The sequence below is a fragment of the Mixophyes fleayi genome, chromosome 7, assembly GCF_038048845.1.
Source record: "Mixophyes fleayi isolate aMixFle1 chromosome 7, aMixFle1.hap1, whole genome shotgun sequence".
NCBI classification, from domain to species: domain Eukaryota; kingdom Metazoa; phylum Chordata; class Amphibia; order Anura; family Limnodynastidae; genus Mixophyes; species Mixophyes fleayi.
Genome location: NC_134408.1, coordinates 36492799 through 36517633, shown reverse-complemented (window position 1 = coordinate 36517633; position 24835 = coordinate 36492799). Strand labels below are relative to the sequence as shown.

Sequence of the window (24835 nt, the reverse complement as noted above, 5' to 3'; positions counted from 1 at the left end):
TGGGATGTGCTGGAAAAACAAGTCCGAGCCATGGAGGCCCCACCTCACAACTTACAGGATCGGCTGCTAAGGTCGTTGCCAGATACCACAGGACACCTTCAGGGGTCTTGTGGAGTCCATGCCTCAACGGGTCAGAGCTGTTTTGTCGGCACGAAGGGGACATACACAATATAAAGGTGGGTGGTTTTAATGTTGTGGCTGGTCGGTGTGTATATGTGTATGTATACATACATACATACATACATACATACATACATACATACTTATTACTCTTTCAGCTAGGTTTAGTAAAGCTAAATCAAAAGGTGATGAACATTTTCTACTCAGTCGGCAAGGCACATTGACAGTTTCATTCAGTGGGATGGGGGCTGTCAGAGGCCTGACCATTATACCAGATCACAACACACACAGAATGGAGTGAAGCTGTCTAAATGTATTCTATACTTTTCAGCTAACACTCAAGAAAGACAGCTTGGGATGCAAACCACAGGGAGCAGGGGTCTCATTGTGGGGTACTACCTCCCACACACACTAGCTTGCGAGCGCTGGGCATGATCTGCACTCTATCACTAAACAAAATAAAAAGAAGGCATTAGGAGGTTAATGTCAGTTGATACGTGCCAATAAACAAACTGGATATTCTCAGTATGCAAATAATGCTTAGACATGCCATAATGAATGTCACATATTTGCAATATAGTAAAATATGAGTCGTCGTCGTCCCCTCTTCCTCTTGCATGGAACCTGGAAATAATAAGAAAACAAGATAGGACCTTTATTGTATACAAAGGACAACTTGGGTCACCACTACGCAATGTACACATTCACAATGTAGTATAGAATGTTCATGCATCGCACTGTCAGATACCCTTATAGAGCTTGTAAGTGTTAGGAACCCCTCTAGCTGGTACAGCACAACCCGGAGTCTGCTCTGCCAGTCAGGTGTTCACTGGAGCCCCTAGTGGTGGGGACAGACTTGGCCGCAGACTAGCAGAGGGTCGTGAAGTGTGTACCGACTAGGGGGAACCCAGGTAAGCGGAGTGAAGTCCAGGCAAGGGTCAGGGGCCGGCAGCAGACAGGGAATCCAATACACGATCCAGGGTCAGGGGTCACAAGCACGGTAGCAAGGTCCAGATACAGGCAAGAAGGTCAGGGTCACAGGATACACAGGCAGGGTCAAATCCAGGCAAGGGGTCATAAACAGGTAATCAGTCCAAACAGGTTTTCTCCAATACTAACAGGAGCAGGAGCAGGTTAGCAGACAGGCAGACTGGACGCTATAACCGGCAGGGAGGCCAAGCCCTCCCTGCCTTATATACAGACTTTGGCCAATCAGGGCTTAGCCCTGCAACATATCACAGCCCATGCCCCGACAATAATTAGCCCACAGGCTATCTTAGCGCATGCGCCCGGCTGCCTCACTTGTCGGGGCGCACCGCTTGTTACACTCGGGCCCGAGAACCGGAAGTGATGCCCCGGTCGTTATGGAGACGGCCGGGACGTTCACTAGGAACAGGAAGTGAGTCGCGGCGGTGCCCGAGGCCGCCGCGGCTCCTGACAGTAAGGCCATTATTTGGTATTCATAAATACAAAAGGCTGTGTATTGCAAAGGTGAATAATATGCATAACATGTCTGTTTGTACTTGACTAAATATGTTCGGAATGATCTCTGCAGCGGGTTCCCACAACTGAGCAGGCAGAGTGTGAGTGACAGATTGTCAGAGCTGATGTGCAAATATACACTGTGTGGATTGGTGGATTCATACACAGTGGCAGGGCCAGTGAGGTCACAGCAACTCAAATGATTGCATTCTCAGCTTTATGACTTGCATTGAATCCTAAAGATGCGGACGAGCTTCATCTACCTGTAGTGGAGCGGGGAGGTAATACTTTACTATTTAACAGATCTCCTTTGGAATATCAAGTGAACAATAAAACACTGTATTTTACCTTTATAATTCATATCTGAACATTTCAATGTTGGGGTGTCCTTTAAACGGTCTTATTGACAAGAAGTCTGATGAGCACAGGACAAATGCCTCCCCCATGATCAGGGCTCCCTTGTGCCAGTCAGTCACTAATCTGTTCAGTTAGAGAGGTACCATCCTCCTATTGTGGGGGTCAGCTGTATGGTGAACATATTTAGGTAGGTATTAACACTCCACGTACTTCATGCATATTATTCAGCTCAGTAATGCACGGGCTATGAATAATAGATATTGTCAGACTGTAGCTTTATTTGTCCTTTAAAAGGATATACATTATGAAATGGTATTTGCATTTAGAGGTATTTGGCTTCAGTTATTCACTAGTACTCAGCGCTACACCACGCTCTGTCACAACGTACTCAGCGCTACACCATGCTCTGTCACAACGTACTCAGCGCTACACCACGCTCTGTCACAACGTACTCAGCGCTACACCACGCTCTGTCACAACGTACTCAGCGCTACACCACGCTCTGTCACAACGTACTCAGCGCTACACCACGCTCTGTCACAACGTACTCAGCGCTACACCACGCTGTCACAACGTACTCAGCGCTACACCACGCTCTGTCACAACGTGCTGACATCTCGTGCTGACATAGATGTCAGAGCCTCTCTGGATATTTATCTGAGGAGTTGAACTCAATATGCTATATGGAAACTAAAATTAAATGTGGTAGTGTCAATGTTTAAATCAATATCCTATGCAAAAGCCAATATGTCAGTGAATGCAATAGGCTATGAATGTTCCAGATTCAAAATCAAAATGTTCCTTCATGTCTAAAATCAAGTCCACAGGAAACAACTCCTTGGGCTAGATTTACTAAGCTGCGGGTTTGAAAAAGTGGGGATGTTGCCTATAGCAACCAATCAGATTCTACCTTTCATTTAATTTGTACCTTCTACAAAATGACAGCTAGAATCTGATTGGTTGCTATAGGCAACATCCCCACTTTTTCAAACCCGCAGCTTAGTAAATCTAGCCCCTTGTGTTGTTCTTAATTCAACCCAAAATATCAGCCAATAGCCTTATCATAGGGCAGAGCTGGAACTTAAAAATTTTAGCACCAGGAGAGAGAAAGAAAAATGCTGCCAAGCCCCCCCCCCCCCAGCCCTCAATTTTAACCAAATTGACCTAAAATATTCAGAAACTGTGTTTCAGTGTTGCGCCCTGGGCGGTCACGCCTATCGCACATCCCTAGATACGGCCCTGTCATAGAGAATCCAGCAGACGCTCAGGGGTGTCAAAACCTCAAAAAGAGACCAAGTTAGGATAATAAGCTTACACCCTACTGGTGTGTTTTGGTAACTTAAGAAATTACCATCCACTGAGATACGTCATTGTTGGCCCCTTCTCTCCAGCATATACATTTCTTGGTCTTGGATTTAATAAAGTGGTCTACACGTTGCAATATCTGGTAATTGGCCCAATAATACATTTGAAATCCTTCTGATTATTTTCGGGCATGTGGAAAAATACAGTCATAAGATGAGAGTTTATTGGCCTGGATGTGTGACCATCTTTTGTCCACACTAACAGGCCCAGTGACGACAAAAGAGACCCGAATGCTTGGCTTATGTGCCAGACCCCTGGATCTGGGGTAAGTTGGCCTACTAAATGCGTTGTAATTGGAGACCATTACTGTCCATCGGCCGGATCAGACAGGATGTGCACAGCATAAGCCGTATGCAGACAGAAAGATGGATTTGGAAAGCAAGATGTATGGTCTTTGTATGTTATTATGTTATTGCTAAATGCAAAGTGACACTGAATTTCCATTTTACATTCTGAAATATTAGTGGCTTTACAAACATACTTCAACATGAACGCTGTAGTCATAGATGCGTACAATGGCCATTTCCCAATAGGGTTATCAGTCCAGGTCTCAACATAAACTAATCAACTGCTGTTTGTGCTAATAGACAGATGCCTCTTTCAGCCATAAAATGACAGCAAAGTGTTCTTTCAAAACCCGTTCTGGGATGTTCCAGTAAAACCAACGACTCTGACAGCAACTTCTGAAACTGCTAAGCAACAGAATGTTGGGATCTTTTTCTAATTAAAAAAAAAAAAAAGCAACATCAGCATTTGAGTTTCCAATGAAAGGCAAGTTAACATTACGAAATATTTCTTGCAGGGAGCGCAAGTTGTTTTTCCATCTATAGACTATTGCCAGATTTCCAAGATGACCTCTGAAGGATCAAAAGAAATCTGCAGAACGTCTTTTACAGAATCTGGTTTCAAGACGTTTGGCACTGTACCTGGAGGGAGGAGTGGGGGTGGAGAAGGGGACTGCAAAGGATCACATGAGGGACAAGTCAGTACATTTCCAGTATTTTAGAAACTGTCAGGCTGGAAATTTGTTTTTAATGAATAAAGGTTTATTAGTTTAGAGCAGATATAAATAAAGTTTTATTTATTCAGAATTATACAGAACCTGCAGACTAATGAATATCTAGACACTGTGATTTAAGCTACATATCAGACTGGTTATTTAGAGCAGCGTTTGAGGCTGTCAATCACTTTTTCTAATGCACAATATTAAAAAAATAATAAAAAAAATAATCAGGTTTCATTCTAATAATATAATGTCTCTGGATCACAGTAATTGATGCAGATCTCAAGAAAGGTTACTGTAAAACATGTCCAATCCATTCTACTAGTCAAAATAATAAACAGTGACACTTGAGCAAATAAAAAAAAAAAAAAACCATCCACAGTATTTTCACTACCACCATCTTTTCTGCAAAATAAGCTGTGTATAGTCTTATTCACAGCATCTAAATATATGCATACAATAAAAGCAGTGTAAATTGTGTAGGATGGGTGCTAAAGTCTACCTGGTGTGTATTCAGAATGCTTCCTGGTTTTATTTGAGAGCTGTAACCCCATCGCCAACCCCTCCTAAGTTCAGGAATTTAGGACTTGGTAATTAAATCTACAAGAAAAAATTAGAATGTGCCAAAAAAAAAAAAAATTCCAAGGAAGAAGTTTTTAAATTGTATAATACTTTACTTTGACTAAAAACGTTATTGGACCCAAGGTAGCAATACTGAGCGCACCTCCACAAATGTTACTAGAGTACTACTAAGCACTGGATTGGTTTAAAAAACGGACACTGTATTCCTGGTTTAGTCACATACAAGAGAAACAGGGGAGATTATTAATATTCACGTATTCTTTATTTACAGGGTGCATATTAATCAACAATAACAATTCACAAGGAATCCATGTGGTAAACAAAACAGAACAAAAACTTCAGAATATAGAACAACAAATGCAAACAGAGGGGGAAAGACATTCAGACGTGGGGGGGGGGGGGGGGATGGAGAGGGAAGGAGGTTAGGAAAGGGGGATACGAAGACAGGTGCATACAAAATGGTGGGAAGGATATCCAGTGGATAAAGGAGGCAAGATTCCAGGTTGCAAATTATGGAGCATACGTAGATGGGAAACTCATAGTACAGGGAATCGGCTGAGAACAATGGTATTGTGTTATCCCACTAGAAATACTATTAGTGTGGTGGGAGGGGTATACAGTCTTGTACGGTAGGTATCTGTCTCTTTAAATTCCAACCAAGGCTGTAAACTCATTTATATTTTTATTAACATTTACATAGCTCCAGCATACTGATTAGAACTTTACAAATCGGGAACAAACGCAGTAATAAAACAACACTACATAACTCCATACAAAGAGGTACCAGGGCCTTGCTCACAACCTATAGGGAAACACAAGTTTAATAAAGGAGGCTAAAAATGCACTATCACTACATAGAAGATTTTACCAACGTGCCCCTTCCCCTAGCTGGAAACCCAGGGGTGGCTGCTGCGTGCAGAATGTGGACAGAGGGAAACTTCTTGTCTGCTTCCAGAACTGGAGGTAAGTGAAGTGGAGACCACACTGTGTGAAGACAGTGACCGCTGGTGTGAGCCAGGTTTCTGTGAAGTCAGAGGTTGTGTCAGAGGAAGGGGTCACGTTAGGTTAATTTGTTACAAACAGAGTGTAAGTTCAATGAGGTTTGCTGGGCTAGTGTAGGTGCTGAAGCAGAATGACATCTACAGTATGGGAGAAACCTGGATTTCGTGATGGATCACAAGCTACTAAAAAGCAGGATTGAGGAGTAGGAAAGATTATTTTGAATGGTCATATTGTGGCGACAGGTTAAGGATATTACTGTAAAAGAACAAAGATAGGAAAGTGAGTGGGCAGCACAGTGGCCTAGTGGTTAGCACTTCTGCCTCACAGCACTGGGGTCATGAGTTCCATTCCAGACCATGGCCTTATCTGTGTGGAGTTTGTATGTTCTCCCTGTGTTTGTGTGGGTTTCCTCCGGGTGCTCCGGTTTCCTCCCACACGCCAAAAACATACTGGTAGGTTAATTGGCTGCTATCAAAATTGACCCTAGTCTCTCTCTGTCTGTCTCCCTCTCTGTCTGTCTGTGTCTATAGTAGGGAATTTAGACTGTAAGCTCCAATGGGGCAGGGACTGATGTGAATGAGTTCTCTGTACAGCGCTGTGGAATTAGTGGTGCTATATAAATAAATGATGATGATGATGATGATGATGATGATGAGTGTTAGAGGGGAGTAGTGTAGTGAACAAAGGGGTGTGATATATGTTCTGCTAATAAGGATAAATATTGTGGAAGGATAGCAAGGAAAATAATTTAATAGGTATTTGAGAAGTAGCAGAGGGACAACGCCAAACAAAGAAAAGGAAATAGATAAACGCATGGCATTATATTGTCCAGGTTACTGAGATAAGTGCAGTTTTTAGATGTAGCAGATGAAAACTGTTGCAGGTTATCCTCAGATGTTGTTTACTGTCTAACAGTGATTTTCTATCACTTGTTAGTAAATCAGTAAAATAGAAAAACACATTTACATTACAGAATTACAGTAGATAAAAATCCAGCTAGTACATTAAATGTGCATCGTTGCTGAACAGTTTAATACGGCTAATAACAGTCACTGACAAACTGCAGTTACATATACAGTATACACAGAGTGAGGACAGATCAGATACAGTAGAAGTAAATCATGGCTGTCATTGCAGTTACATACATGGAAGCAGTCACAGATCGCAGTCAGATGAGGATTAGATATAGTGGAAGTTAGTAATACATCCAGTTTAATCAAAGTGGTAAATACGAGTAAAAGAGACTGAGGAAGCTCTACAAAAGGAATATTAAAACTTCATATGATCTTAAATAGAACAAATATTATAGAAAAAAATCAATAATATACTATAATATACAAAAATCAATAAAAAGTACCTTTAATAACTGATAAAAGGACCATATAGTTTCTGTGTGTGTCTCTAATGGACCTTAACCCTATCTAGCCAAACACCCATCCTTCTGGGCATAACAAGCTTTAATAGAGGTCAGCCTACATACATTTTCTTGCTCATGTTTTTCACTGTTACCTGAGCGCTACCGTATTAATTTTTATTAGCAATGTTGGTGTGTAAGTGACTTTGAACAGGGCAGGGCTAGAACTAACCTAAAGCCGGTCCTTAGCTAATTAGAGCATTACAACATCCACAACATAAATAAGAACCGCAAACAAATACGTGTGAAACATGCTTCATACATTTAGTGCTTTGGATGGCCGTTGATGCAGCAAGCTGTGTACGTATGTCTGTGTAACAATGTACACAAAGCTGGATGCATGAATCTGTATATATCGACTTGACAGACAAGCAAAACTGGCAATAATAAAACTTTAATCTTAGAAGTGTTCGGAGACATGGGATAAAGTTAATATATTGGCACGTCAATTACATTAAACAGCAAAGAAACAAAATAATTGAGCATTATGTAATGTTTTGAGCTATAATATACCAGAAACATGTACTTTGTTAACATATAACCATGAACAGACTAAAGCTGGGTGCACACTACAGAATTTTCCACCAACTTTTTATGCCGAGCGATTTTACATGCAATCGATGTTCTGATCGCTCGGTCCATGGACTGCATACACACTAGCCTTGTTTAGGACGATAAAGGGAAGAGCGGACGTCCCTTTAGCGACTTTTTACAGCCATGTTGTCATGAGCAATGACTAATTTCGTACTCACTGTTGTGGATCTGTTGGAAGTTAATACACACTACACAACGGAAACAACATTGGAACGGAAATATTAAACGGTACGACCAACCAAATGAGGCGACAGTCGTCCATTTGGCCAGACTTTTGACCATCGTGTCACTACACGCACTGACCCGACTTTTGAACAAGCGGTCGTATGTCGGCTGATTGAGCCAATTATTGGACGAAAACTGTGTAGTGTGTACCCAGCTTAAAGCAGTGGCAACACTCCAAACATAGGCAAGTATATCCTTCACATATTTATTAGTATAGAGTACCAAGGCCACATTGTGTGTGTGTGTGTGTGTGTGTGTGTCTGTATTTAGACTAAGCTCCAATGGGGCAGGGACTGATGCGAGTGAGTTCTCTGTACAGCGCTGCGGAATTAGTGGCGCTATATAAATAAATGGCGATGATGATCTCCTCTCAAGTCATAGCAAAATGATCCCTTGTTATTCTGATTTATACGACTATGTATGTGAAAGTTATACTTACCAATATTTGTAAATTGCTATTTTAAATAGCTACTTTCAGGAGGCAAGTGTCCCTAATTTCCATGGATAGTCCAAAGCTTTAAATATTTGTTCCTGGAAATGTTCCTACTTTTCAGTATTAAGCAATTGCACACTACGATTCCTCTTTTTCTGCATGTTGGATGCAATTCTTTTCTACTTTTATTTACTAGTCGCCAGATGTTACTTGTTATTAGAAAAGAGTATTTGCAATATAAAAAAAATAAAAATACTAACAAAAAATATAATAGTGATTGTAGGGCCCCAAGACAGTATAGCAAGTATCCTGCATATAGTGTCTTGACAAAATATGGTGCCAATTATGTGAGGTGAGTATGGATAATGATTGTCAGCTTCCAAGGTAAAGAAACGCTCTATACAGACTGCAGAGACATCACCAGTAAAGTCAGTGCAAGCACAACTGATATGCTCTGCTTCGCCATTTGAGCTTTTTGTCCTATATTAGAGGTTTTCTGGGGAGGGGGTTTAATTCAGGTTCTAAGAACTGTGAGGTGTGGATGTACACATTTATGATGAAGGGGACAGAAAGAGTCTTACTTTTGAACACACCTGTGATGCAGGCAGGGCCCGCGCTCCCATTAGGCAAGGTTAGGCACTTGCCTAGGGCGCCGGGCGCCACAGAATGGTAAATGACTTTAAAACTGTGCGGCGACCGCTGACCAAACCTGTCACGGCCGCCGCACAGCATTTAGATGCACGGGGAGGGGGGGGGAGAGGCTATTGCTCACCACTGCCGCCTCTCTGCTCCGTCTCCTCCCCTCCACTCACTAGTGTCAGTGAGTGGAGGGGAGGAGATGGAGCAGAGAGGCGGCGGTGGTGAGACAAGGTAAGGAAAGACGGGGTGAGGGGGGTGCGGCGCAGATTTTTGCGGGGGGGGGGGGGGGGGGGGGCGCCGATTTTGTAAAAATGCCTAGGGCACCATGGACCCTAACACCGGCCCTGGAATGCAGGGTCTGTGTAAGACTGGATACAACATTCTAATGCTTCTTACACGGTATCTAAAACTTACAAACTAAAAATGCAAGAAAGCAGAGCTAAGCAATAAATGTAATTACATGTTTAGGGTTCAAAATGAATCTCATGGCTAAGGTTTTATTGCTCAATTTGGCAAGTTACAAACAGACTGCCATATTTTAGCTGGATCGAAAGTGTTCGTGTGCCATTGTTCTGGGGACTCCAAAGGAGGTGGTTTAACAGAATGTATTTCATATCTGAAAATAATGAGATTCTAAAACCAGATTATAGGGCCCTGCAGAGTTCTCACCTCTTGCATAGAGAATATGACAAGTGGGGCACCGAGAACAAAGATCTGACCAAATCAAATCCAATAGTAATCGTTGCATGACCTGTCCAATGAAAACCCATTGGTTGGTCTACATATGGACTGATGTCTGGCCAATATAAAGCAGTTTGAGAAAGACTTGACACACACACTGGATATCTTTGAACAACAAGATCATTTGTAGGAAACACAATTATAATGCCTTATACACACAGGTGTAGGCTTTATTTTTTTTAGCAATCAACAAATTTTATTAAAGTGCGTTACGTGCACTATGGAGCGGAAAGTCAAAAGAAAAAAAATGTAAGTGAATAGGACTTACACATTTTCTAACAAGCATTTACTCTGCATTCATTTTGATGCTAACTGCAGTATTCAGAAGGTTACATAAGTGTACAATACAGTTCTATAACAACACTCCTTTAGCATCTGCTAAAGTGCTAAACAAGTGATGGGAAAAGCTTGTGCATCTAGTGCTAAAAGTGTATTAACCTGAAGCCGCATATCTTTATATTGCCACGGAAAGTCTTGATGCTAGCACGCTTGGGGCTAGATTTACTAAGCTGTGGGTTTGAAAAAGTGGGGATGTTGCCTATAGCAACCAATCAGATTCTACCTTTCATTTATTTAGTACTTTCTACAAAATGACAGCTAGAATCTGATTGGTTGCTATAGGCAACATCCCCACTTTTTCAAACCCGCAGCTTAGTAAATCTAGCCCTTAGACTTTAAACTAGGAGCAAAAAACAACAAATAACCTCAGCATTCTTTATATGCCCTATAATTAACTTAGCCATGTCATACCAAACTTGCAATTTGATTTTCCTAATAAAATATGACTGTCAATAAGCCACAATGTTGTGTTTTCATTTTTTGGTATTGTCCTTCAATGTGCCTAAGGGGAGTATATACAATTAATATATTACTACAGAGGAGAATACATTTATTGATCTTGTTGGGTAAACTTTTATTTGAAAAGTGTATACGGTGTAAATTGTTAAATCATTGTCTTTATTTTTGTAGTCAGTTGGTGAAAATATATACTGGACAGTTTGTTCTTTTTATTGTATCTTCAAATTAAAACTACTGTAAAAAAAAAAAAAAAAAGGGTACCCATCACCAATGCAGGGTTTAAGAAAGGCGCTTTGTGGATCAAACCATTATTCAAGACAAGGCAGCTAACTCATACTTGCCTGAAATAGGGGTGGTCTCCCTCACATGCTGAAGAGTCTGGCATTCTCCCTGATGCTGAGCCAGTACAAGACGTAGTTGGCTTTGCCATCTGTGGCATGATGACACAGTTCAGAAATTGTGTCCTATGTCCATGTATTGATGCCTATGGAGGTGGCCATTTTCATGAAGACCAAGATTTAATCAAAGACTGACAGGTAAGACAACATGACTTCAGTTATGGAGACAGATATGTAAAAGACACTTCAGTCTCTAGAGATTCATTAGCTGCTTTTCTTTAACACATAGTTGCCTACTTTCCCGGAATGTCCGGGAGACTCCCACATTTCTGGGAGACCTCCCGGGAGAGCAGGGCAACCTCCCAGGTCTCTCCCCCACAATAGATAAGTGGTGGGGTTTAATGATGCAAATATCGCGTCATCTTAGCACCGCTCCCTGCTGTAATTGGCCAAAATTGTGACAATCATTTAGGGGGCGGAGCCAAAATAATGCAATTCGTCAAGCCCCGCCCTCACACACTTTCCCCCAGATCTCCCTGAAGCCAACAAGGAAAAGTTGGCAAGTATGAGCTAGCTGTATCGCTGAGCCATGAGGCACAAATATAGATTCCGAGTGTAGTGGATTTTGTGGGATGAATCAATATGTAAGAGGATGCAATCTAATAATTAAGAACTAGGTGCATCACCGAGATCATCAGTTTCTACTGAACCAATAAGCTGTATATTGTTTCAATGTGCAAAATGTCTTGAACATATGTTAGGATACTGGGCATAGGGCCGACACAGTTCCACCAGAGAAAAGGAAGATTTCAGTAATAAATTGGTTTTGACTGTACATCACAATTAGCAGCACCAAAAAACGTCCCAACATTAGTGTTATACATATAAAAAAAAGTTATAAGGCAACATTTCCAGGATTCATTTTATATTTCTTAAACTTATGGATACTAGAACGGACACGGGACAAAGCACACTTTGCACATGAATGCATGAAGCAAGTGCTGATCCATAAAAAGCTTGAGAACGGCGGCATATAAAAAGGACATTAGGATAAAATACCTTCCAGAAAGTGAAGGTGTATTAGAGGAGCAATTAATTAATAGGATTGTTGTGTCACAACAAAATGATAAAATCTGTACTTCAATGACTCAGCCGAGTACACAGGAATGAAGTGTGAAAGGTTTTTCACAACCATCCCTCATTTGTTAGATAATAACATGCAGCCAAAATAAAATCAGGCCCATGGCAAAAGCTGTTCCTTGCTGAAGACTCAAAGCTATTTATTTATTTCCTTTAAAACAGACACACCTATGTCTAACAATAGGGAAGCCTGCACACAACCTGTACTTGCATTTTTACGGGTATATCCCAGGAACAGTGATTAACCCCTTGCATCCACAATGACATGCAACATTATTTTAAAAGTAACGTCTAAATTGCAACATGGGCGACATCAATGTTATATTTGGGCGTTAAATTGGCATCGACTCCTTGCGAGCTGGCTTCCTAGCCTTAATGTTATGATGCAAGAAATATGTAATCAGGAGAAAGGGAACTTAATGTACTTTTTGCATATAAAAGCAATAAAATGATTCTCATTGTTTATCCGCTTGATGTGCCAAATACATTTGTTCCTGTATACAGAACATGTGCTGTATATGGTGTTTTGCATCAAAAAGAGCATCCAGTACGGCACAGTGTGAAATCAGACCAGTGTCTTCCTCTCCTGACAGTGGGAGTTGTTAATGTGTTCTCTGGCCAACCGTAGGGGAGATATAATGCAAGTTTTCTTCAACAATCTTTTGTCATTTTGCCACCCTCAAATAAACCGCAGATTTGTGAATTACCCTGACAATTGTCATCATCATCACCATTTATTTATATAGCGCCACCGATTCCGCAGCACTGTACAGAGAACTTATTCACATCAGTCCCTGCCCCATTGGAGCTTACAATCTAAATTCCCTAATATAGACACACACTCACACAGACAGAGACTAGGGTCAATTTTGATAGCAGCCAATTAACCGACTAGTATGTTTTTGGCGTGTGGGAGGAAACCGGAGCACCCGGAGGAAACCCACGCAAACACGGGGAGAACATACAAACTCCACACAGATAAGGCCATGGTCGGGAATTGAACTCATGACCACATTGCTGTGAGGCAGAAGTGCTAACCACTAAGCCACCGTGTCCCATGAACAGTCTCTTCTATCGCTGCCATGAAAGAGTAAAACCAATTGAAGCACTTTATTAGTACGATGCTAGACACCGGAATAGAAAAAAAAAAAAAAGGGACAAATACTTTTTATAGTTATAGTTTATATGGGAACCAACTCTTCTGGGGTCAAGGAAGAAAAATAAATAATAAGCAAATAAGTGTGTTTGATAACCTAAGTACACAATGTTTGAGTTGGAGGCAGATGATGTCACACGCCTTTACTTGATGAGTAGTGACCGTTCCCAATATGTACTACAAATGTGGCTGGTGTTCCACAGGCTGTTTACGCTCCTGGGGCTAGATTTACTAAGCTGCGGGTTTGAAAAAGTGGTAATGTTGCCTATAGCAACCAATCAGATTCTAGCTTTCATTTATTTAGTACCTTCTACAAAATGACAGCTAGAATCTGATTGGTTGCTATAGGCAACATCCCCACTTTTTCAAACCCGCAGCTTAGTAAATCTAGAGCCTGGTGAACTATACCTTTTGTGTCCCATCAGAGTGATCAGTCTCTCCTTATGGGGTTTTCAAGGCAGGCATGCCTTTTTATTATTTGTCTTCACCTTTTGGAGACATTATTTAACATTTGAGTATATTCATATGTGAATTATATATTATGATGACACACCTATATGTTTAGTACCAATTATGAATTATTCATATGCAATTAGTCAGCATATATAAGCACCATTGTACAAACCACGTTGGACAGTCTGTTTGCAGAGGTGAATGAATGGTTTATATACCAGCACTGCATTCCAATTAACAATTTTCATTAACTTGCCTATTGTTAATCTTGGTTAGTCACAGATGGTCTTAAAAGTGTGCATTTTACCAGACGCGCCTTACTCTTTGGTATATTTGTGCAGATTTACTTGGCCATTGCACATTTAAAAAAGTCACATTTTTAATTTTTCTATGTGATGGACAAGTTTTGTTTGGATCGAGACAATTATAGTTTTAATTGGCTTCAATTCCCAAGATTCTTAGGCAGTCAGTGGCTAACAGAGAATTATGGGTCATAACTCACGGTGGCTTAGTGGTTAGCACTTTTGCCTTACAGCACTGGGGTCATGAGTTCAATTCCCAACCTTATCTGTGAGGAGTTTGTATGATCTCCTCGTGTTTGCGTGGGTTTCCTCCGGGTGCTCCGGTTTCCTCCCACACTCCAAAAACATACTGGTAGGTTAATTGGCTGCTAACAAGTTGACCCTAGTCTGTGTGTCTGTCTGTGTGTGTGTGTTAGGGAATTTAGACTAAGCCCCAATGGGGCAGGGACTGATGTGAGCGAGTTCTCTGTACAGCGCTGCGGAATCAGTGGCGCTATATAAATAAATGGTGACGATGACTCAAAACTCGCAGCAAAATGCCACTATATCAAGAGAGTAAAGGCAGCCACGTTTTGGGCTAAATCCATGTTCACGAGTATGTTGCTCATCAAATAGAAAAGAAAAGGCCTCGACTACAGGCCATGAAGAGCCTCATTGATATTCTTACTTCCTTGTGAATTGAAAGACTGCATTTTTTGTATACTGTTTCAGTCCACATAATAACTGCTGCTACTACCGAGTGTAACCAGCAGGTACACTATAAGATCCAGCTCATTTTTATAGCCCTTCTTTAGATCTTTTCTGTTTGATCAATAGTTACACAACCAAAGTCAGCAAAGTCACGTAATGTGAAAATCAAAGCAAAGCAGGAAGATGAGCTCTTGTGTTATTTAATTGGTAGCTTCCCAGTGACCACTAGAGTGAAACTGAAATGCATGAGGTGACTCTCCCACAACTACAAGATAGTGTACCAACAACATAGTAATTATTGTGCGATGTTTAATTTCATTGCAACCTGCTAGGTGTCATTTCTGTCACGGATATACTAGCAAGGTAACGCTGCTGCCACAAAAAATAAATAAAAATAAATGGTGATGATGATGATCCTCAAAGCCATTATAGATTAGCACATACTTTTCCCCTTTGCTTCACATCCCCTGCACCTGTAGTACTGCTGGTCTTGGTTAGATGATTCAGCTATCAGCTCACCTTCGCTTGTCAGCAGAAAAACAGTGGACTATGACAAGCTATGGCCGCAAGTCAACTTTCCCAGGGACAATCAGTGAGCAAACTACACCAAACAGTGTAAATAAAGCATGATAAAGAGATGTTGATAATGGCGTCTGACATTTGTGGCTTGTTACACCTTATGTACATCTATTGAGCATAGGGACAGAAGTGACCACACAGAATGCATGTTTGACACCATAGTTGGTAACTGTCCCTAATTTCCAGAGACAGACCCAGGTTTTATAGATGTGTCCCTGGAAATTAAATCCCCGTACAAGTCCATACTTTACAATTCTGAGTAAATGCATGTTATAATTACTCTTATTCAGGAAAACATTCTAAATATCTATTCATATTTAATGCACAGTAGTGTTACACCTACGTTACATGTGCATGGACGCCCAATGCAAGAGCGAGCACAGAGTCTGACACGGAGAGTGTTGTAGGGGTAGGAGAGAAAGGGTACTTCCCAATATTGGTTGAGCCTGCAAAATGGCTGCCACAATAAAACTGATCTAAGTTAATGCTCTACGGAATCTGCTGGCGCTATATAAATAAATGTTCATGGTGATCCAGCTCACAAAATGGTGGATTTCCATTGTGCGTTTGTGAGGTAAATTTAATGAATTAAACGTTTTAAGAGCCATATTATAAAGTGCTAGTGCAAAAACAGGTAAAAATGCTTTATTTTGCTTTATCGTCATTATCCTCCAAAATATGTTTCAGTCCATCACACATGAATGTTTATCTCCAGTGCAGCCATTGGGGTGTTATATTGCTGTCTATGCATAGTAGTAGCTCAGTGATGCAAACACAACTCAGAGGTTAAGTACTAAGCAGACTTTTGTGCAAAAGCAACCCTGTTTTCCTTTTCTAACCGGGCCTTTAATTTTTCCATTTACACCACATATTGCCAATTCTTTAAAGTCTTTGGGTTTATATTTATCAAACCTTGTAAAAAGGAAAAGTGGAGGTGTTGCCCATAGCGACCAATCAGATTCCAGTTACAATTTATCTAGTACATTCTACAAAATGTTAGCTGGAATCTGATTGGTTGCTATGGACAACACCACCTTTCCTTTGCAGAAAGCTTGATAAATCGACACCTAGACCTTTAACTACCAAGTGAGAATCGCCCAGCGTTTACCTCATAGTTGCAAAGAGATTAACAGATAAGCAACATGTGCTAGCTTAGCAAATAAACTACACCATGAAAAGAAGAGAGGTTACAACCATCAACAATACTAGCTACCTATAAGTTACAGATCTCCTATATATTACACTGAAAGTTAATGCCACTATATTATTTGGGAGAGTGTGACTGAGTATATTATTGCTTAGTGACAGGGAAATGTGTAATGTTAATGAAGGCATTGTAAACAAACCTCTCTGATTTCACCAGCAATGTCACTGCTCATCACCAAGAACAGGCACATTATTGCACTAATAGACTGCAAACCACTCATCCTAAAATACAAATTACCTTGTATCCAGTTGTAAAAGGTGATTACTCACACACCATACTGTTATGTATAACACAGCCATGATGACACTGTCAGTCAATGAACATGAATAAATTATTAATCATAACGTACAGCTACAGGTGGCAACACAAACAGGTATATAACAAATATTCTATGAAAGACGACCAGTCAGGTCATGTGATGTTATTTGCGCACTATGTTGTGGGCAATAGAATGGTGGTACCGCCTGGTAGAGAGCATTCTATTCAACCCGAATAGAGAGCATTCTGTTCCCCAACTCCGCTGCCTAGGTGTCATCCTCGACTCCTCTCTCTCCTTTGCCTCTCACATTCACTCTCTCGCCAAATCCTGCTGTTTCCAGCTTCGCAACATTGCCCGCATTCGGCCCTTCCTCTCCTAGGATGCCACCAAATCTCTCGTCCACTCTCCGATTATCTCCCGCTTGGACTACTGCAACCTTCTCCTTATCGGCCTCCCCCTCTCTTATCTCGCTCCCCTTAGATCTGTACTTAACGCCGCTGCTAGGCTTATTTTCCTCTCTCCCCACTCCACCAAGCCCTTCACTGGCTCCCCTTCCCCTACAGAATCCTCTTCAAGCTCCTCACTCTGACTTACAAGGCCCTCGCCAACTCCACTGCTCCCTACATCTCTAACCTTATCTCTATTCACACTCCCTCCCGCCCACTGCGATCGTCGCCTCTCTTCCCCTCTGATTACCTCCTCTCACGCACGTATCCAAGACTTCTCCCGCGACGCTCCCCTCCATTGGGACAAGCTCCCCCGCTCCATCAGAACTTCCCCTAATCTGTCCTGTTTCAAACGAACATTAAAAACCCACCTTTTCCTTAAAGCCTTCCAGTCTCATGCCTAAACTCCCACCGGTCGGCTACCTCTTTCTCATCCTCGACTCCGTCTCCGTTTCTCCCGTCTCTCCGTCTCATCCATGTGTCTGTCTGTCTTCCCCTCCCTTTAGATTATTTGCTCCTTTGAGCAGGGCTCTCCTACCTCCTGTTTCCATCACTTTTAACTGCGCTCTCCAGCTACTCAGCTCACCTCCTCTGGGTCCCTCTGCCCTCTGTCTCCTCTCGCTTCTCTCCGCTCCCCTCAACCTGTCATCCGTGCCCACCCTCTTGGGCCATAGTTACCTGCCTATACTCACTTTTCCCCTCCCTCCCTCTCTTTCATGCTGTGCCTGAGCCCCCAGAGTTATAGTGCTTACTGTTACTTGTACTGTGCCATTGTTTGTCCTTGTACGGCGCTACGGATACTTTGTGACGCCCTATAAATAAAAATTATTATTAATAATAATAATAATAATAATAATAATAATAACCCACTGTGCTCTCTCCTTGGTGTTCTTACACCAGGCCTCACAGCATAATGCAGTCTGAACTCGACTTTGCTCCCAGGCAAGTTTCCTCTACACATCATCTTCATTGCTTATTTATGGGGTGCAGATTCCATAGCGCCAGTTAATCATCATAGTAGAGATATGACAAACATAAATATAATAAACAAACAGAAGCATGAATGAGTGCAATTAATAGAAAATGATTACAATTACTCATGATAGAACATGAGGTACAAATAAAAGTATGAGATGTGTGCGAACAATAACAGAAAGACACAAATTCGGTGCTTGTGAGTAACCACACAGCACAGCACTCATGTAAATATCAGTAAACGACATGACAACTACGAGGTAGACGGACATGAGACAAAAGTTAGAGAGGCCTCTGGCTGTGAGAGTTTATATTCTACATATCACAACTCTCCTGCTGTGCCAATGGGGAGGAAACATGTCTGGGAAAGAGCAAAGTGGGCAAACTTAGATAGTAAGCTCATTGGGCAAGGCCAACTTTACCTTCATCAGCAGCTATTTATATAGCGCCACCAATTCACGGCGCTGTGCAGAGAACTCACTCACCTCAGTCCCTGCCCTGTTGGAGCTTACAGTCTGAATTCCCTAACATACATACACAGACAGACGCATCATATCATTGTAGGTCATTTATTTGTATCACAATACCTTTAATGTACAGCGCTGCGTAATAGATTAACGCTTTACAAAAAGGGTAGTAGTAGTTAGAATAATAATAATAATAATAATAATAATAATAATAATAAATAGCGCTTTGAATAAAATACCGCTTTTTCTGGAGACAGGTCACCGTTACCATAGTAAAAACATGTCATAATATATCATATACACATAAATGTTGAAATTCCACTGTAAGTTTCAGTCATTATCCTCCACCTAAACTATTTATACTCATTGTTAACATCTATTAATGTACCGAGTTTCTACTTTAGAGCTCTAGGATAAGTAAACTGAAATAATTTAGAAATAATTCAGCGTAATTCAAATGTTACCAACAGGCAAACAGTAATTAAAATACAAAGTAAGCAGAGGCCCGGCCCTGTGTGGCCTTTTCACAAATAAAGGCTTGGCGAGACACATTTTCTTTTCATACTCGCATTCACTCTCCAGCTGTTTATAGAACTACTGGCAGCTGTAGTTCCACAACATCTGGAATCCCAAGTTGTTCAATCTTCAAAGGCAACTGCAAGATTTAGTTCTACAAGTCCCTGTACGGTTCATATCGTAACCAAATCATAGGGCATCTATAGATTTATATAGCGCTCTTATAAGTTATTTTACAGGACATGTTGCCAATTCCCAAACAGTCTTTGACCTCCAGCTACTTAGTGAGGATCGCCCAGTTTATCAATATGTCCTTAATACATCACTATCAGGCACTCCATACAATTATAGGGCTACTGGTACAATATGAGCTTCCTCATTGTTTTCAATTGTATCTGGTTTTACACATTACATGTTTCTTTCTTGCAAGTGTACATTGCTGTTCTGTTTTCTTATTAAACTAGACTACTATACATGGGCTATACCACAGTGTCATGATGGAATACTGAGAACTATTGGAACACTTTTCTAAACTCACATTGATACCTTTGTAACTCCCCATCACTTGTTAGTGATTATAATAATCCTTCTCAATAACAGCTTCAATATTAAATTACTGAAGGTAGTCAACATGTGACTTTGCAACTGCTATGGAACTACAAGCCCCAGCATGACTGTCAGAAGATGCTGGGAGCTGTAGTTCCACCAATGCTGGCGGGTCATAGGTTGCCTAGTCTAATAATGTAACATTCTTCATAAATAAGATATTATGAAGTGATATCTAAATAAATAATACTTCAATGGCGCTGATGGCAGCAGTCTCACCTTATAAGTGTTCTCGGTGATCTTGGCCACGGATTCGGTGTCCCGGGACATGGCTGCGGTAGTCTCACACGGGAAGATTACACAGGTTAGTCCCCCAGGCTCTCATAGAAGCCGGTCTCCTGGCTGCTGCTGCTCTCCCTCCCCGACTATCTCCAGGTCCACAGCTTGCTCTCAGTACACCTGGCTCTGCCCTGCGCCCCAGCCCGTCACCATGCCCCAGCTTCAGCCTCTCTCTCTCTCGGGTCCCACCGGAGCTGCCTGCGAACTGTCAAAACTTGCAGGGACCGGCGGCTGCGGGGAGAGCTGGAAGGTGGGGCCGGTGAGGTCAGCGGCATCAGCCGGGGAGGGGCGCACCTGCGTGGAGAGAAGGGAGGAGCAGACACGGGGAGGAGGAGGGGGTAGATGGAGAGGTGATAGTGGGTGAGAGCTCTGCTTTCCCTGACAACTCCGAAACAAAGTTGCTGTCAACCAGCTTTTGTCTGGATTTCGCGTCATTCATAATTGCCAACATTTGTAAATAACTTCTTGGGACACAGTTGCATAGCAGGTTCTACTACATTGATATCATTGTTCTTTTCTAGCAGTTTTAACGCAGGTAAACGGTGCTGAAAACTCTTTCGAATGTCACCATACCCACTGGCGTTTATATGTAGTGTTGTGGTGCGTAGCTCCAATGCGTTTACTAGCGTTGAAAGTTCTCTGTTGGCGTCCCAATGCATTTAGGGTACAAACATTTAGAAAACCTAAAGTCACCGTCTAATAGGAATGATATTTAATATGAATTGTATTTTTATTAGCACTGATTGTAATCTGTTGCTTTTTAAATTAGTTAAATAAATCTAAACTTGTACAGCATACAGTGTAGGATAGATTACAGCTGCCAGAACTTTAATAACTTGAGACTGTTCATGGAAATTAGGGACAGCTGGCCTCTATGCATCAGGCTACAAGGTTTGATTTTCAGGGGTCTACTTAAGAAGCCCTAAACAGCCTTTTCTGCCTGCTTTAGGCATTTGTAAGTAAAATTGGGGCATATTTAACAAATAATGATAGTGCACTATCCATTAAAAAAACGTCCCTCTGTGTCACTCGCATATTTAAGAAGGGTGCATCACAGCAGATATCGTGTATATCTGCTGCTTTGCATTCCTTTTCATTTTTGGGAGCAGTCACCATTCTACAGTATGGTTACTGCTCCTGGCCACAATCCAACAAGTTCCGGAAAAAAGTTTTTGGGGGAAATTTGTCATGTTAATGTATGCCAGCTGAAGCTGGCGTACATTATCATAAATTAAAAATTCCAATGCTGTCAGCTCTGCTCCGAAGAGCAGAGCTGGACAGCGCATGTGTGGAGGGATCACATGATCCCTCCCTGTCACTCACCGCTCTGTCTCTGCTACTATAGTTGCAGAGACAGAGCGGAGATCTTTATGCGCACAGGCTCGGACTGGCCTGCAGGGCAGCAGGACTATCCACCGGTAGGCCCCGCCACGTTATAGCCACGCCCCCTCCATTGTTAGGGAGGAGCTAAGAAAACAGCTGACTCCCGACTTGCATACAATTCATCTTTTGGACATACGCGAGAACAGGAAGGGACAGATGCGTTCCACAGTGGAACGCAGGCACCTTCCTCTCCAACAGTAACAAGCACGGACCACGAGAAACATCCTCTGATTTCAGCACACTGGGTACCCGGCCACCATCTCTATATACATCAAAACTGCAAGTAAACAAAGTTAAATTTGAAAGCATCGCAGCAATAACCATGTGATATATGTGGACAGTGATCTGAATATTTATATTGCACTAGCAGAGACTAAAAGAAATACCAATTCCTATCTACTGGACTTGTATGCTAGGAACATTATTTTATTGAGATATCAGTGACTGTGTTATATCTGGATCAATGCAGCATTTATACCCACTGCCATTTGCCTCCCAGCAGCTAGACTAGTCCAGGTCTATATACCTAGGGTTGTCTGATTTTTTATGTATGTTCAATTGATGCCATACCATATGTATGTATATAGAAATCAATGCCTCATAATATAAATACTGTGGTTTAATGGGAGTATTTTATTTGTCTATATTAATGTATTTTTATGTATTTTAACGAGGATTCAATAAATGTGATAAAACTAACATTAAATGTTATCCCACTAATTGAACCGAGCCTCTTGCTCACAGCCTAATACAAGATATAGAAAAATACAAATTGTATTCAAGATAAAAGAATACAAATTTTATTATTAATATTACACTTGGAATAATACATAAGTCATTGAGCGCTTTACTTTCAGTATATTATTAGTTCGTAGGGAGGGATACCCTGTGTTAATGCTGCTCTTGCAGCAGTAGGGGTAGAGCGCAACTCCCCCCCCCCCCTCCCCGTTTTTGCCAAACACTCCCGTTAAACACACTACCACAGAGGTGCAGAGAGCCGCGTCTGGGCTCTCTGAACCTGCGCGGTAGTGTGTTTTTCACTTTGAGCAGGGCAGATGAGAGTAGGAGTTCCGGATATCCGACCGCCCAGAGGAGCATGAGCAGGTTAGTAACTAAGTGCGCAGTCAGTCTGCCATTTTAAAAGAGAAGGATGAGCACACTACATTCTTTATATACTACACTATGGTGCTAGCTGTCCTTCGTGGGCTGACCACTCTCCCTTTAGTGTCTGGTCTCACCTCTATGATGGCTGGCCACACCCCCTCTGGTGGGCCCCTAGCGTTGCAGTCCCCCGGTGGGCCCTTCATGCCCCAGTCCGACACTGTATGCGCATGTGCAGTTCGAGCGCAATTAACGTATGAAGAGGAGCGAAGAGGACCTGGAGGAGATCCGGAGACAGCGCGTTCCGAAGAGGGGGGTAAGTATGTTTTTTTTATCACAGAAACAGCAGTTTATCGGAACTGCTGTTTCTGTGATCCGTTTTTCATAAATTTGAGAAATAGTTCAATCCTTATCCATGCGATAAGGATTGAAAACTATTTTTCACTTTATGAAAAGATTGATAAATGTGCCCCATTGTCATTTAAGAAAAGCCTGATACAGGAGATATTGCAAATTACAGCATTAAATTGCAGTCCTCATAATAGTCAATGGGTACTGCGGTCTTGGCAATTCTATGAAGTTCCAAAAAGCTAGGAACCTGCCACAATGTGTCATGGTGACCAGAGTTCATCATCAAGCAGTGTACCCCAGTACCATTTTTTTTCCTTGAAAGAGATTGGCTACTTTGCTGCCATCCCACACCGTTCATCGACTATCTGCTCTTAATGAGAGGCAGGAGCTGGAATACAGGGAGACATGAGACACTTCCTTCACTGCTCACAAACATCCCACCGGAACAATAGGCACTTATTCCCAACAATTTCACAGTAACAAAAAAATCAAGTTGACAGTTTTGCTATTCCAATAGTTACTGTGTTTCTTATTTGAAATAATCTAGGGTAATTACAAAAACAAACTCCTTTCTAAATAAAAAAACCCCCTTATATTAAACCCAAACCCTGGCGAAAATTGGAGTACCTGGAGGAAACCCAACCAGACATTGGGATAACATACAAAGTCCACACAGATAGGGCAGCAATTCTTAGACTAATGTATTTACAGACACTTCCACATGCCTTTACAGTTTTTTGTTAGTGGTATGGGTGTAGTTATTCTCTGTCAGTCACCTTTAACCTATACATAGGGTGTGAATGCACAGCATAGACCAGGGTTTCCCAAACCCAGTCCTCAGGGCTCCCCAACAGTGCAGGTTTTCCATATCTCCTTGCTGGAGCACAGGTGTATTCAGTACTGACTGACACATTGTAACAGATCCACAGGTGGTCCTAATTATGTCACGTGTAATCCAGAAAACCTGCACTGTTGGGGAGCCCTGAGGACTGGGTTTGGGGAACACTGGCATAGCATAAACATTGGAATTACACAGTTATCACCTTGATACATATGAATTCACAATGGCCCAGGTACAGTACAAACCCTAAATACTGTCCTGTAAATACCCAGTGCAAAAGAGAAGATCAAGACTGATGGTAAAGAAAAAAAAAAGTGTCAAGAAACAAAATTCTGCTGCCAAAATATTGTTCTCTTCATTGCTGGACTGATGACCTTATTCTAAAGTCACATGAATGCTGTTATTTAAGTCTGCTGAGAAGATGACATTACATTATTGAGGCGATGGATGAGGCAATGAAGCCAAGCATGAAACAAATTGGAATTATCAGTGTAACATAGCCCAAGAAATCAATTTGTCCTTTGGATGTTAAAAAAAGGATGAACTATAATCGTAGTACAAGTTGCTCTTTTACCAGAATTAAGAGACATTTGCTAACATATTGGCACCATTTCCTGTATATTTCAATATTGCAAGTGGGTGTAATTTAATGCCTAGTAGTAAAAATATCAGCCTGGTGCAGTCCAGTGTTTCTCAAATCCAGTCCCCAGGGACCCCTAACAGTGCAGTTTTACCCAGGCATCGGGGAAATAATTATACCACCTGTGGATCTGTTACAATGTGTCAGTCAGTAATGAATGCACCTGTGCTAAAGCAAGAAGATATGGAAAACATGCACTGTTAAGGGTCAAAACACTGCTTTAATCCACAGTTTTCACCGCCTCACCACTTGCTGATGCACTATCTCTGGCTGCCGCTGGCAACAGCATTCGCTGGGGGCCACAGGAGAAGCCTCCCTGTGGAAAGCATGGGGAAGCCTTCTTACCAAGGA

At 41.7% G+C, this 24835-nt stretch overlaps 2 protein-coding genes across 2 annotated transcripts in view; both read right to left on the bottom strand.

Moving 5' to 3' along the window:
* Window positions 1-20526, bottom strand: part of BAIAP2L1 (BAR/IMD domain containing adaptor protein 2 like 1) — an 88765-nt gene extending 68239 nt beyond the window's left edge. The window contains exon 1 of the mRNA XM_075179656.1: window positions 20109-20526. Within this exon, the coding sequence (XP_075035757.1) occupies window positions 20109-20159 (51 nt within the window). The 5' untranslated portion in view covers window positions 20160-20526. The remainder of the gene's footprint in view (window positions 1-20108) is intronic.
* RSPH10B (radial spoke head 10 homolog B) overlaps window positions 1-24835 on the bottom strand; it is an 804204-nt gene that overhangs the window by 244388 nt on the left and 534981 nt on the right. The gene's annotated exons all lie outside the window — the stretch shown is intronic.